We start from the raw sequence: 14,130 nt of genomic DNA, 5'->3' as shown, positions 1-14,130 counted from the left end.
CTGATTTATTACTTTGTCTGCCCACAGTTAGACATCACTTTCAATCATGGCTGCTTCTTTCTTCAACCTAAGTTTGACTTTCATTGTTAGGGATTAAATGTATGTATTAAAGTCTTGTCTATTCTGTGCAGATCATACAGTAATCCAGGGCATGTATGCATAGTGACATGATCATGATTTTGACTGAGATCCCTTGCCAAGGGCAGACATATTCCTCGTTTAAAATTCTACTATAAGACCTCATATTGGTACAGATTTTGATGAATACGTAGTTGTCCAATGTGACTAAAGGCAACACTTTCCATGAATACACACATGATCTAGGTCACATCCTGTATTCAAGAGTCAAATAACACTTCTGATGCCATCCAGGTGAGAAAGGCCACTGAGGTAACACTGACTGGAATGTCTCTTAGCTTCCCCAGGTTTCCAATGTCCTGTGACTCCCCTGTGGAAGAGTTCTATTGTGGAGGATCAACAGTGAGCAAAGAGGACCCAAGGAATCCCATTCTGTTTGTGCCAGGCAGAATATAAAGAGTGTCTGTGGAGGGTGTTTTGAGCTGAGAGAGGTAAAACCAAAACCTTGCGTGCAGGATCCTTGAGGGATGGCTTAACTAAGAACATTGTAAGATAGCAGGGTGCTCTAAAGTTGCTGAAAGTTAAGAACATTAGTTATGGAGCAGGACCTATACTTTTATTAAATGCTGAGAGGTTTCTTTTTCATGTTGAAATAGTACGTATCTCTAGAACTTTCTGTCAGCTAATTTTAAAAGATGCAATGCTACACATGCCAACAGGATACCTGCCTGGTGAGGCATGATGGCTTATAGTGTATTACTTTTCATATTTCAACATGTTGCTGTTCTGAGTCATTGCTTGCCGCATTGCTCTCCTCTTCTTCCTCTGAAGTGGAAACAGTGGGTTCCTCAATCCTTGGTGTTGTTACATGCCTACCAAAAAGGCAAGTGAACAGAAAGAATGAGAAAGTAACAATAGGCATCAAAATAACCAGTGCCAGGAGTGTATTTTCTTTGGGTTTCTCTTTTTTCCCAGGCGGAGGACCACTGTCAACACTCCCTCCAAAGCCACTTTTCAGGCAACGTGGTGGGTCCCACCCGAGGTCACAGTGGCAGTGGTGTAAGTTGTTGCACACACCTTTCATGTTACACAGCTTGGGTGAACACTTACTTGCCCAAATTGGCTTTCTGACACACTTCTTACGAAAACACATATGCTCTGGACCACAGTCTGTGCCATCTTTCACAAAACCAATATCAGGGATTGTCATCCCAAAATGGTAGTCAGTTCCCCAACAGGTGACACCATTGAGGTGAGTCCAGTGTATAGTGGAATGACCCTGCAACAATGGAATGCTTGTTACATTCTCACACTGAACTCTGCCACAGAGGATGTCTGAGTCACTACATCTTAAGTATGTATTTCTGATCATACCACAGTTGCCAAAACGGTCACCTTGGGTGTTGAGTTCTCTGTAGCAACTCCGAGCTGCACTCCTGGCTTCTTTGCCAAAGATTTGCTTACACTGTTCATCTCGGTTATTACATCTCTTTTCATAGCAGTAGCCACCATCTTGACAGGGGCTCCCATCAAGCAAATAAACGTCATTAGGACACATATGTGAGTGTCCGTTGCACCATTCTGGAAGGTCACATTCATTGACCTTTTCTCTGCAAACTGTGCCTGATGGCGTGATCTGGCAATGTAAGCAACAAAGTCCGAAAGCACAGGCAGCCCCGTCTTTGAGGGTACACCAGGAGTTACAGCATGGATCTCCTTTACACATTTCTACAGATCCACAGTCACACTGCTCTCCATCATCAACCACTCCGTTCCCACAGAGCTTGCTGTTGAGGATGCTTATTGGCTTCTTTTCTTTGTGCATGCACTGGGCAGTAGCATAGGTTGTCCAAAACTTAGAATAACTACAGTTACTGAACTTCCTGATGCCAGTGTCTGTTGGAGCCATTAAGCAATCTTTTACTCCACAGGTGCATGAGCCACTATCATGCTGCATGCCCAAATTATGACCCATCTCATGTGCTATAATATGCCCAAAATAAAAAAGGTTATGTCCTATCAGACGATCAACTCCACAATTATAAGATGGGTCACAGACAGTTCCAACATAAGCTAAACCAAGGTAAATACCAAAATCATGCCTCACAAAAAGATGTGCAATGTCATTTGGAATACGAACATTAAGACTGAAAGTCTTCCAAATACAAAATTTAAATAGGAGGATCTCTATGCCACCCACAGCTACATGATTTCTTTCATTCCACAGCTCAACTCCTTGTAAAACTATCTCAACATCCAGTATCTGGTAAATGTTATTTATTATATTGGTAATGGTGAATACTTCCACTAGCACACGTGACGTGTTATTGTTATGATAACGAATTCGCTCACGGTCAACAACCAATGCCAGGTCAAGAAAACTTTTGTGAGTCCACCATCCCTCATAGTGGCTTTGCATCAGAGTGGGCTTCTCATTCTTCTGAAGCTTCATTTGCCGTGCTATCTCTTCTTCTGTCAATGCACATCTCAAGGGGCGTAATTCTGTCTCCTCATTATCTAACTTGTGAACCAAATGTTCAAACGTGGAAGAAAGTTTCTTGGGCTTGATTTCATATACTGTGCCATTTATCTGTAATATTCCTTGAAAGCCTCCATAACAGGTGGTAATAGCAACCATGGACTCTGGGTCTCCATCCATATAGCCATGGTAGTAGCAATCCTGCTGGACATATGGCTGGTCTTTGTGTAGAGCACCTTGCTTAGTGTAGGTGAATACAGAGAAGAGTCTAGATACAAAGACCTTCTTGGCCTTCATGTAAATAAAATGTTTGTGGCCCCCAAAGTGCAGGCTATAGGTCAGCCATCCCATAGCCCACACTGGTCTGTTGCCTGTGACCTGTAAGGGTATCACTACTTCTGGGAGGCTGGTGTGCTGAGCATACCCAGTCAAGGGCCATGATGAAAGAATGATCAATATCTCCAGCCGGAGGTACAGATGAGATATCCTCGTATATACCACAGCCTTACTCATAGCTACCTTGTCTTCTGAGACAGCAAAGGAAGATGCCGTTTGTCTTGTTTGCATGCAGTGCTGGCGTTTAATAATCTGTCTTCTGGCTGAGTTGATACATTAGAGCAGCAAGACTAAATGAAAGGACAGAAATTGGAGTGATGGTCAGGCCATGGTGGAAGAGAAAGATCAAGATGTGAGCTTAAATGGCTGAGGTATTGTTTAAAGACATAAGTCTACAAAGTTCATTAGATTTGCCATTTAATTTTGTTGAAGTACAGTTAAACTTTGGGGGTAAGGAAGAATTTTAATTTGCAATGTTGATACCTTTTGAACCTTGGCAAAGATCTAATGGATTTAACATGTTTTTTCAAGCATATGAGTTTCCATGCATATAATAAATGATGAAGACATCTAAGATTTACTGGTGGACTCCAAACATGTGCTTATGTATACTTTACTTTATTAATGAACACTTGTATGAGACACACACAGATATATGCCCTCATGCAAGTCCATACACAAACTGTAAGCTTATTGCACAAAACATCAAGAGATCTTTGCAGAGAAGAAGAGAGAAAATGATCTATTGAGGACAAAAGTTCTAAATTGTGAGTAACATCATAATACATTCAGGTGTTCTCCAATCCCTGGGTTTCATGTTGTTAGTTTTTAAAACAGGATTTCTGTACATCACCTTGCCTAACTTTTATTTCATAGTGCTTTAGCCTCTGGATCCCATTTAAGAGCTTGAAATACAGGCACATATTATAATTTTTATCTTTCCATTTCCAAAATGAAAGGCATTTTCTTGAGATACATTTGACTATGTTGAATTCAAATTTTAGTTTTGATGGGAAAGATTGAATCATTATTGATGTGATACTCTTGATAATTAATCCATATGACTTCATCATAACTTATTCTTAAAATGTCATGCAATCTTCTCAAAGGAAAACAAGATAATATGATCCTGACTGGCTCTGTAGTATGGACAATAAATTGTACAATGACTCAACATGCTATAACTCTGGAGTGACTGTAAATCTTCATTCATAGAGATACATAGTGCCATGTACTACAAAAACCTTAAATTTGACTTTAAAAGTATTTCCATAGCTTCATCAAATGCATCAATTTCTGTACTGTGCATACTACCTGGCATATTTTTTCTGACATAATGTCTAACTAAGTTTTATTCACAGCAGAGCATCCACACATTATAAAGGTTTAGAATGTCTAGTCAAATAAATAAAACTAGAAAAGAAGACAGACATAATTCTTTTATCGTGTTATTGTTTGGAATACTAGAAAGAGTCAAGGTGTGTGTTCCTGTGTGAACTCATAGTCTAAATATTTGTACTTCTGTCCCTAGTGTTAATTCTTGAATGACTTACTAGCAGGTGAAGTGACAATGTCCATGACCTTGTCTAATGATAGTTGCTTCATGTCACTTCTGCAGTGTAGATTTCTCTTCAGACTTTACATGACAAGAATATTGGTCCTCACATTCTTTTTCTCTTATAGGGCTGAGTTCTAGATTGAACTGCCTAGCAACCAGAAACTCTTAGGCTACAGAACAGTGCAACTAGCTAAAGTTCTACCCCATGCTTCTTCTAGCTCAATGAGTTTGCTTTCTGTTGACTCCTCCTTCATATGAATAATCAGATTTTTAGTATGCTTCAATAACTTCAAAGTATATTAATCTCATTCATTACTACCATTTTGCATTTTCTAAATGTCATATAATCATTATACCTTCTGTACTTCTTTTGCTCATGTTGCCTACTCAGCTGATGCTCCTGTCCATGTAAACACAATCAAAAAAGCAGCAGCATTAAATGATATCATAGATGAATTAGATTCAACAGAAAGCTTCAAAATAATCTGTCCTATGGGTACAGAGCAAACAATCTAAAATAATATACTAAGAAATGTAGAGGAATGGAAATAATTATTTGTATTTTTTCTGATCATAGTGAAGTGAAGGCACATATCAAAAGCACAAAAAGAACCAAGCACACATAAATGCTGGGAAATTAAATAAGACAATCTATTGACTGATGAATGGGTCATTGACTATATAAATAAATTTCTAAAAATAAACATCATACCATATTAAAGCCTATTAGACACAAGTAAATCGCCATAAACCCAGAGTATAGAGTTCCAAGTACATATATATGAATACTCAAAGTGATTTCAAGTAATATATAAGAATCGTGTATTAGCAAAAACAAGTCAAGCTCTAAAGTTGTCCTTTATAATGAATAATTGCCGGGAACTGGTGGCGCATACCTTTAATCCCAGCACTTGAGAGGCAGAGGCAGGTGGATTTCTGAATTTGAGACCAGCCTAGTCTACAGAGTGAGTTTCAGCAGAACCAGAGCTGCACAGAGAAACCCTGTTGCAAAAAACAAACAAACAAACAAAAACAACAACAACAAAAAGAAAATGGATAATTGGCAGAAATGAAAGAATAGAAATAAACAAATACAAAAAGTTATTGAAGCACAAAGGGTTTTATGAAAGGATAAATAAGACTGAAAAACTGTGAACCAACCTACCTAAAAAAGTAAGAAAGCACAAATGAATAAAGTGAGAGAAGCAAAGTGAATTATTATGATGGGAGTGAAAGTAACTCAGAACCCCATTAGGACATACATTACTCAAAACATTCCACCAAGCTGGAAAATATTTATCAGAAATTGAAATGGATGTATTTCTACAGGCATATGACACATATCCCCCTACCCCTTAAAAAACTCAGTTTGACAATGTCACAACGAGACATGCCTCCAAGTACAACCTCTAGTGTCAGGAATAAGCAACTTCTTGTTGAGTCATTTGCCAAATAAGTCCAAGACATCAAAAGCTAATGCCAAGGCTATTGGTTGCTTTCCACAACTTGGTGATGAGGTTCAATTGCTGAAGACAATAGTTGTGTCCTCAAACATGGAGAAGTCAAGCTAGTGCCCAGCTAGAAGCTTCTCCCTTAATGACTAGTGCTCATGGTACTAGAAAATACTCTGTACCTTACAGGAGAATAGTCATTCATATCACCAACTACAAACCCCAAGACCAGTTATAAGAGTAACTCACCTGCAAGATATACTGGCATAATCATGGTACAAATGTCATGGGATTAACCAACCACACTTTAAAAAAAAAATAGGTTTGAAGCCCACTCCATGAGATGTAATTCATACAAGACACTGCTGAAGTGGCCAAGAACCTGACATTAGATGGGTCATGGGTCTAGAGGAATATTAGTACTGATATTCTGAAATGGGAGCTTAAGTGTTCTTTGGAAACTTAGTTGTGTTGGAGGGTGTTTTGCCGAGGCAAACACGTAAAGGAGTGTTTCCCTACGTAGACACAGGTCAAAGGCTAAAGCAGACTAGCGAAGAAACAGTTCACTGAAGCAGACACAGTGAAAGACTTTCTGCAAAGGCAAGCCCCTGAAAGGACACATGATGAAGGATTCATCCCTAACAATACCATGTATTGTTCCATTGAACAGTTGAGCTCCATTTGTCTGGACTCCATAGAGAGAAATGCACCAAAACAAAAATGTTTGGTGGTGTGCTACAGGTTTGTGAGCCTTCTGCAGACTTGGGCTGATTGGCAGAGTGTTGTCAGCTGAGACAGACTCATGTGCTGAGGCAAGAGACAGGTCTGAGGCAAAAGCTGTGAAGAAAAGGTGATGTTTGGAGGAGTACACAAAGGACTTGACTGAGAATGACAGAGGCTGAGCTTGGCTTGATTATAGAGCTAGCTAGGTGTGCAATGCTTGTTGGTCTGAAGTCTTCACGGATCTTTGCTTTGCTGAGGGGTGTGTAGGAGCACAGCTAGAACTGCTCCTGACATCCCTGTTGGTCTATCAAGACACTGCTAAACCAGGTGGCTGGTGTATTTGTGAAGTGTTTGTGAGTGGATTGAGCTGCCACTGGTGCTCTGTGAACTGAATTGCTGATTTCCTGACAATGTAAATGGGATTATTCCAAAGAACCATTCTAAACAGGTCAACTTACCCCATGTCCTTTCTTTTCTGCTACCTCTGGGGAGAGGTAGGAAAGAAGGGAGGCTAAAGCATTTAAGTACCATCATTAAAATTATTTTTCAAAAAAAAATTAAAGTTACAGGTGGTGTCCATCTTGGATTTGGCATAATTGGTAACTCTGCTTCTAATATAGAGAAAATGTTGGATTATGAGGTCTTAGCAATGTTGCTTAAGGAGATTGGCAACAAGGCAACTACTGCCACTGGGTAGCATCCTACCTTATTTCCAGAAGGTTTTTTTGTTTTGTTTTGTTTTTGTTTGTTTCTTTTGCTTCATTGTTTTCTTTTTTATTATTGGATTTTTTTCTTCACATTTTTTATATTTTATTTACATTTCAGATGCCATCCCCTTTCCCCATTTCCCCTCCCTAGAAAACCCCTATCCCATGCTACCTTTTCCTTTTTGCTTTTATACAATTTTTTAAAAATATCGATCAAAGGCTTTATAAGTTTGTTAATGCTCAATCAGAAGTGTAACCCAATACCCAATCTAGATATATAAACCATCATTGACTGATGGAGACACATGAAAAACTAACACAGAGTGTGTGTGGGGGGAATGTGAGGGTGGGGAGGGGGTAGTGGGGGGGTTGTAGGTGAGGGCACTGCCTCATAGAAGCATGAGGAGGGGGAATGGGATAGGAGGTTTCTGGGTGGTTGGAGGAAGTGGGGTAAGGGCATAAAATCTGAAAGGTAAATATAATACCCAATTTTTAAAAAAGAGATGAAAAAAAAGGGGAAAAAGGAGAAAAAAAGAAAAAAAAAGAAAGAAATTAAATAGGAGATTTAATAACACAAAGGGAAGGATTTAGAAATTTAGGAGGCAGTTTATATTAATGGAAACAGCATCATAGAAACTGGAAAATCACACCCTCATAGAAGCACAAGGAGGGGGGGGATGGGATAAGGGGTTCCTGGGTGGTGGGGGGAATGGAATAAGGGGATGAAATTTGAAATGTAAATATTACAACCAATTTTAAAAAGGGGGAAAAAAGAAAAGTTGTTAGAACCAACATCTTTTAAAAAAATGTCAGCCCTCTAGGGAAAAAAATTTTTTTTCTTGATACTAAAACTTGTTCTGAGAATTGTATATTGCAGAATACACAGCCTTGGTGTATCTACTCATCAAGCATACTGAGCAGACCTGCCCAAACCTCCGATGTCCTGGAATTCCATCTGGATGCAGTGAAGACACAGTGTCAGAGGCTTATCAGTTTACTCTTTCCTCTCACCCATCTTCTAATATCTCAACACCCATAATCAGCTTGAAGAAGTTAAAGAAGAGTCAGCGCCCCTATTCCCTGGGCTTGGGCACCAAGGTGGTTAATAATGGTCTGTCTTTCTAGGGAAAAGTAGTGGTTTTGCTTCATAGTTTTCTTGTATACTATTTTGAGAAAGTTTACTGGGAAACCAACAATTCTCTGCTGTTGGAGAAGATTGAACATAAAGATTGCACATATGACTATGCACATAAAGAATGTATTTTACAGTGAAAGTGGGGAGCAAACCAGGCTGGAAGGTAAACTGCCACTCAGCTCTGCTTCTAGGGGCCTGAAAGAGCAAGCACTGGCACAGGTACAACAGCTTAGTGTGCAGCCAGCCAAGTGCACCACCAGAGAATTTGCTTGGGCCTACAAAGGCACCTTCAGCCTTCCCAGTCTTTCTGCAGCATATGCATGTTACCAGTAGTGGACAGGATTATAATGAACTGACCTGGCAACCAATAGAAATGTTAGATCTAACACATTTTTTATTGGATATTTTATTTATTTACAATACAGATGTCATCCCCTTTCCCTATTTCCCCTCCCTAGAACCCCCTTTCCCATCGCCCCTCCTCCTTTATGCTTTGATACCATTTTGATTACATGCATGTCTTAAGGTCAATTCTAGATTGAGGGTCTAGCAATACAAGAGATGCAAATAGCCAAGGAACAATCAATACAATAAACACAAATAGTCAAAGAAAAAGCAAGGCATTAAACCCAGTTATGTGAACACTCCCATAATCACTGTTTGTAAGTGCTTAACAGGATGACCAAAGTATCTGAGTCTACTTCCCTGTTCTAGCCCAAGGTCATTTTCATGTCTGAAACCTACTTCCTTGTTCTAGCTTAATATTTAGATTCCTGTCTGAAATTACTTCTTTGTTCTAGACTAAGATTTAGGTTCTTGCCTGAGATTACTTCTTTGTTCTAGCCTAACTTTTAGATTATCTTCCTGGAATTACTTCTTTGTTCTAGGCTAATGTTGGATTCCTGCCGGAAGCCTACTTCCTTGTCCTTGGCCAATGTCATATTCCTGCCAAGCAGCCACATAGGCTCTCCACCTCTCTCCCTTTCTTATTTCATTAACAAGACTGAGCCTGTCTTAGGTCATTCTGACAAGAATGCATTCCTTACCCATCATGGAATATGCATTATCAAAAGCAATGCACTCTATTTTAGGTTGGTAAGACTCTGTGCAGAATCTTACCTGTCCTTGGCTTGTCTGCCTGTTAATTTAATAACTCTGTCTGGGGGGGTCCATTTTCAGGTTCAAGCCGTGTACTTGGCTGCCAACATGTTGATGTTGTTGATGAAAAGCTTTAACACAAGAGGTAGCAATAAAAGTATTCCCAGCACAAAAAGGGCTAGCATGATCAAGCTATATGTGCCACTTTTAAAGCTTGACCAAAATAGAAATACTGACCTCATGCCGTGGGTAATTTTATCTGCAGTATCTACCACATCAGACCTCAGTAGAGCAGCATTCTTGAAATTCATAATCTCCCAATGTATCATTACAACATCCTGAGAGGTGTTGATGTAATACAATTTAAAGAGGCTTTTGGAATGTACAGTTTACATTGTTCCATTGTTAAGAAAATGTTAAATAAACACAGCATAGGATTGTCCCAGGAGATTGGAAGGGATTGGTGTCAGCTGTACTACAATTACAGTGATTATTCAACAATTACAGTGATCATTCAACAATTACAGTGATCATTATTATAGAGGCATGAAGCCACAAAACTAGCACAGTGTCATTTAGCAAGGGGAATAAATGTTACTAAAGACCAGTTGATTGGTGAAGGCCATTATGCTGACTTATAAGAACAAATCCTATCTGATGATGGTGCAGTTGAACAATGTCATGTTGATGCTTTAGCAACTTGGGATTTGGTTGAGGAGCCTGGGGGAAAATCCACCTCATTTACTAAAATGATTCAAAAGTCTGGAGAAGCCTTCACAGAATTCTTACAGAGGCTGAGTTCACCTGTGAATAAAGCCATGACAGACCCTGAAACCAGACACAGTCATTGATATAAATATAGGCATTTGAGATTGCAAACACCAAGAGTAAGAGAGCAATCAGACTATTGATACCACATAGACCCCTATAGATGAATAGATAAGGGGAACAACTGATACTGAGTCTCAGGATTAAATGCAAATATCACAGGCAGATCATAGCTAGAAATATCAGAAACCGTAAACGCTTGATGTTTTAATTGTGGTGCATTTGGTTATCTCCAAAGAAATTGTAAGGCTAAAAGATTCAGAGCTCAAAATAGCAGGTAGACTGAAAATAGAGAATACAGTAATAATGGTAGAGAACAAGCAGTGCCTCCCATAGCCATCATTAGAAAAGGTTCATCTTCCAGTAGATAGATGTTAACACAGAGACTCACAAATGGACAGTGAGCAGGAAGTGAGAGACTTTGATGTCTCCCTCAAATTCCTTCCTCAATGCTCAGGGATCTATGTGGAAAATAAGGCAGGGAATTGTAAGAGTTACAAGCAATAAATGACTTCAAGAAAACATCCCAGAGGCACAAGTAAACTCTCAGAAACTGTGGCAGCCTGCATCAGGTTGGTAATGTGTTTATGTAGATGGGGTCCCAGCACTGAGAGCAGGGCATGAACAGGACCTCCCATTCCGAACCAACAAGTCATTTGCAATTGATGACTGATGGGAAGAAGGAAATCAGTTTCTCAAGTTCAGTATCTCTGTGCATGTTAACCACACCCCAGGGCTGGTCTCATGAGCAGGAGTAGCTGACCTGAACTATAGTTCAATATAAAATGAACTTCAAGTTTTTTATTTTTTGTGCAAAGGGGATTATTGTTTCGTTTTTATGTTTGGTTTTTGCATTTTTATATTGTGTTTGGTGTGTTTTGAATTTAGTTTGGTGGGTTTTTTGTTGTTGGTTCTGGAAAGAGAAAGAACATGATGTTGGGTGGGTAGGTAGGAAGGTAGAGTTGTCAGGAGGATGTGGGAGGATTGTGACAAGGGAAATCATGATCAAAGATATTGTATATAAAATGTTTAATAACAATGAATAAAATCAAGGAATGATTTAACAAATACATCAGACAGATTATTAAGTGTGATTAAGTTAGCTTTATTTTCTAGATGCCAGGATGGTTCAACACCCAGATATCAATAATTACAATATATCTCTTAAATGAATGTTAGAATAGAAATGTCATGACTATCACAAAAATCATGAAAGAATATCGACAAAAGCTAACACTTCTTTTAAATAAATGTCTTGAAAACTGGATTAGATGAGCCATATCAGAGCATATCAGAAGATAGTAAAGAGAGCTATATCTATGTCTTATCAATATTCAATCTATAACCGTATATACACATATATGTAGATATCTATATATCTATATATAGATATATAGATATATCTCCAACATTATATTAATTAGGAAAAAGCTCAAAGCAGTTCAACTAATATCAGAACCAAAAATCAAGGTCTATTTTCTCGACTTCCATTCAGTACAATTTTGGAAGGCTAGCTAGAACACTGCAGAGAAGGGAAGCAAATAAGGGGAATAGCAATGGAAAAGGAGGAAGTCAAAGGTCTGTTGTTGTTTCTCTCTTTCTTTGTTTGGTTTGTTGGTTTTGGGTTCATTGAGACTGTGTTCTTCTGTATAGCTCTTGTTGTCCTGAAGCTGTCTCTGTAGACCCAACTGGCCTTGAATTTTAGAGACCCTCTGATCTCTACCTTCCCAGTGCTGGGATTAAAGGCATACCCTCCCACTGCCTGGCAAGTCAAAGTTAATTCTTACTGGCAAAATCCGTGGTTCTGTATATAAGAGACCATAAAGACTCCACCAGAACAACTCTCAGAAAACAATGTACACTTTCAGCAGTGTGGAAGTATTCAAAATTACAACACACAAACTGTAGCATTTTGATTACGAAGAATAAACATGTTGAAGAAGAAACCAGAGAAACATTTCCACTCATAATTGCCTCAAACCAAACCAAACCCAAAGACCTGAGAATAAACCCAACCAATGAAGTAAAAGACCTCTACAGTGGGAACTTTACAACACAGAAGAGAGCAGTTGAAGAAGACACTAGGAAAGCTGCCATTTCCATAGGTTAGAGGAACCAATTTTGAGACAATGTCTACCTTAACAGAAGCAGTCTACAAAATCCCAATGCTAGTTTTCACAGAACTAGAAAAAACACCCTAAAAATTCAGGTGGTTACACAAAGTTCTCAGAGAACCAAAGCAATCCTACTTCAAGACCTAAGACTAGAAGTGTCACCACTCCTGATTTCAAGTTACATTACAGAGCCCTAATAACAAGAGACACATGGTACTGGGACAAAACCAGATAATTAGATTAATAAGCAGAGAACAGAAGGGCCAGACATAAACCCATGTAGCTTCCTTCAGTTACCTGGGTTTTCCTTGGATGACAAGAATGCTCACTGGCCAAAATCCTGTTTAGGGGTAGGTATTGATTCCTTCATTGGTTCTTAATTGTGTCAATTAAAGACAGTGGAAGCCAATTGCTGGGCAAAGGAAAAAAATGTGTGATTTTAAGTTCAAGCAGCAAGAGGAGGGGACTAGATACAGAGTTTCTTTAAGGTCAGGCTTGGGGGAGGGAGCACAAACACCATATAAGTCCTGGGGGCAACTAGAACAGGTGGTACAGGGTAGCTGATGAGTTTACGGCAATAGGTTGTATGCTCAGCAGCATTGTTGCTGAGCTGGCTGGTTTGAAAGTGTTCGAACACTCTGGTGTTTTCCATTTTCATCATTAAAGTGGGTGGGAAGAGAAACAGCCCATTGGAACTGAATTTGGGGTGCTTTGGAATGAGAGAATCAGGCAAAGACTGAGCTCCAGGGAAGAGGTAACCAGGTGTAGTGCAGCCTGTCAGGAGAGTGATCTCAGAGCTTGGGTTTGGCAAAGCTTTCTGGGATGAGGAGATTAACAGGTGGAGCACTGGTTGGCAAGAGTGTGGCTCCAGGCAAAGGAGCAGAATATTTTTAAAATTACATGTAACAAGACTGCTTTGACACATCTATAATTCTAAGGTTGGATATCCATATGTAGAAAGATGAAAACAGGTATGCCTCTCTCACTGTGCACAAGAATGGACTTTCAGTGGATCAAAGACCATCATGTAACACTTAAAACTCTGAAGCTACTCAAGTAGAAAGTAGAGACCGGGTAAGGACTAAGAATGTAAGCCCTTTAAGCTAAAAACTGTCTGAACAGTATTTAAATTTACATTTTCTTGATGGATGAGAGTTTTTTATTGAACATATAATTTTGTTTTACATAATATATTGTGATCCTGGTTTTCATGCATTCATCTTCTCCTGGATCCTCGCCACCTCCCCACACTCTCTCACTCTCTGCACATTCCCCAGTTTTAAGTCTCTGTTTTAGTTGCCATCTCCTGCAGGAGGAAGCTTCTCTGGTAATGGCTGATCAAGATGCTGACCTATGACTCCAGTGGAATGTTGTTAGGAGTCCTTTCACAGAACAGTGTTTGGTTTTCCCCTGGGTCCATGGCCTATGTAGTCTACCGGTCTTGGCTATCTGAGCAGTGTCAGGCATGGGTTCCACCTCATGGAGTAGGACTTAAATCCAAGCAGAAGGTGGTTGTTGACTCCTACAATGTTTGTGCCTCTATTGTTCCAGTGTATCATACAGGAAAGGTAACAATTTCACATCAAAGTTTTTGGACTTTGTACCTCAAACAACCTGACTTGG

General features: G+C 39.4%; 1 protein-coding gene across 2 annotated transcripts in view; it reads right to left on the bottom strand.

The window, feature by feature from the left end:
* Positions 1–320: 320 nt before the first annotated feature.
* Positions 321–14,130, bottom strand: part of LOC117721805 (disintegrin and metalloproteinase domain-containing protein 25-like) — a 119,478-nt gene continuing 105,668 nt past the window's right edge. Inside the window, exons 1-2 of one of the 2 annotated variants that reach the window (XM_034520605.2) lie at positions 4,447–4,580; positions 321–3,183 (exon numbers count right to left, since the gene is read on the bottom strand). In XM_034520605.2, the coding sequence (XP_034376496.1) occupies positions 842–3,124 (2,283 nt within the window). In that variant the 5' untranslated portion in view covers positions 3,125–3,183; positions 4,447–4,580 and the 3' untranslated portion in view covers positions 321–841. Of the gene's footprint in view, positions 3,184–4,446; positions 4,581–14,130 lie in introns of those variants that run through there. The other variant, XM_076914045.1, reaches the window with a different exon arrangement.

This window comes from Arvicanthis niloticus, chromosome 16 (genome assembly GCF_011762505.2).
Source record: "Arvicanthis niloticus isolate mArvNil1 chromosome 16, mArvNil1.pat.X, whole genome shotgun sequence".
NCBI classification, from domain to species: Eukaryota; Metazoa; Chordata; class Mammalia; order Rodentia; family Muridae; genus Arvicanthis; species Arvicanthis niloticus.
Note: the sequence above shows the minus strand (reverse complement) of the source record. Positions and strands in the feature narration are given on the sequence as shown.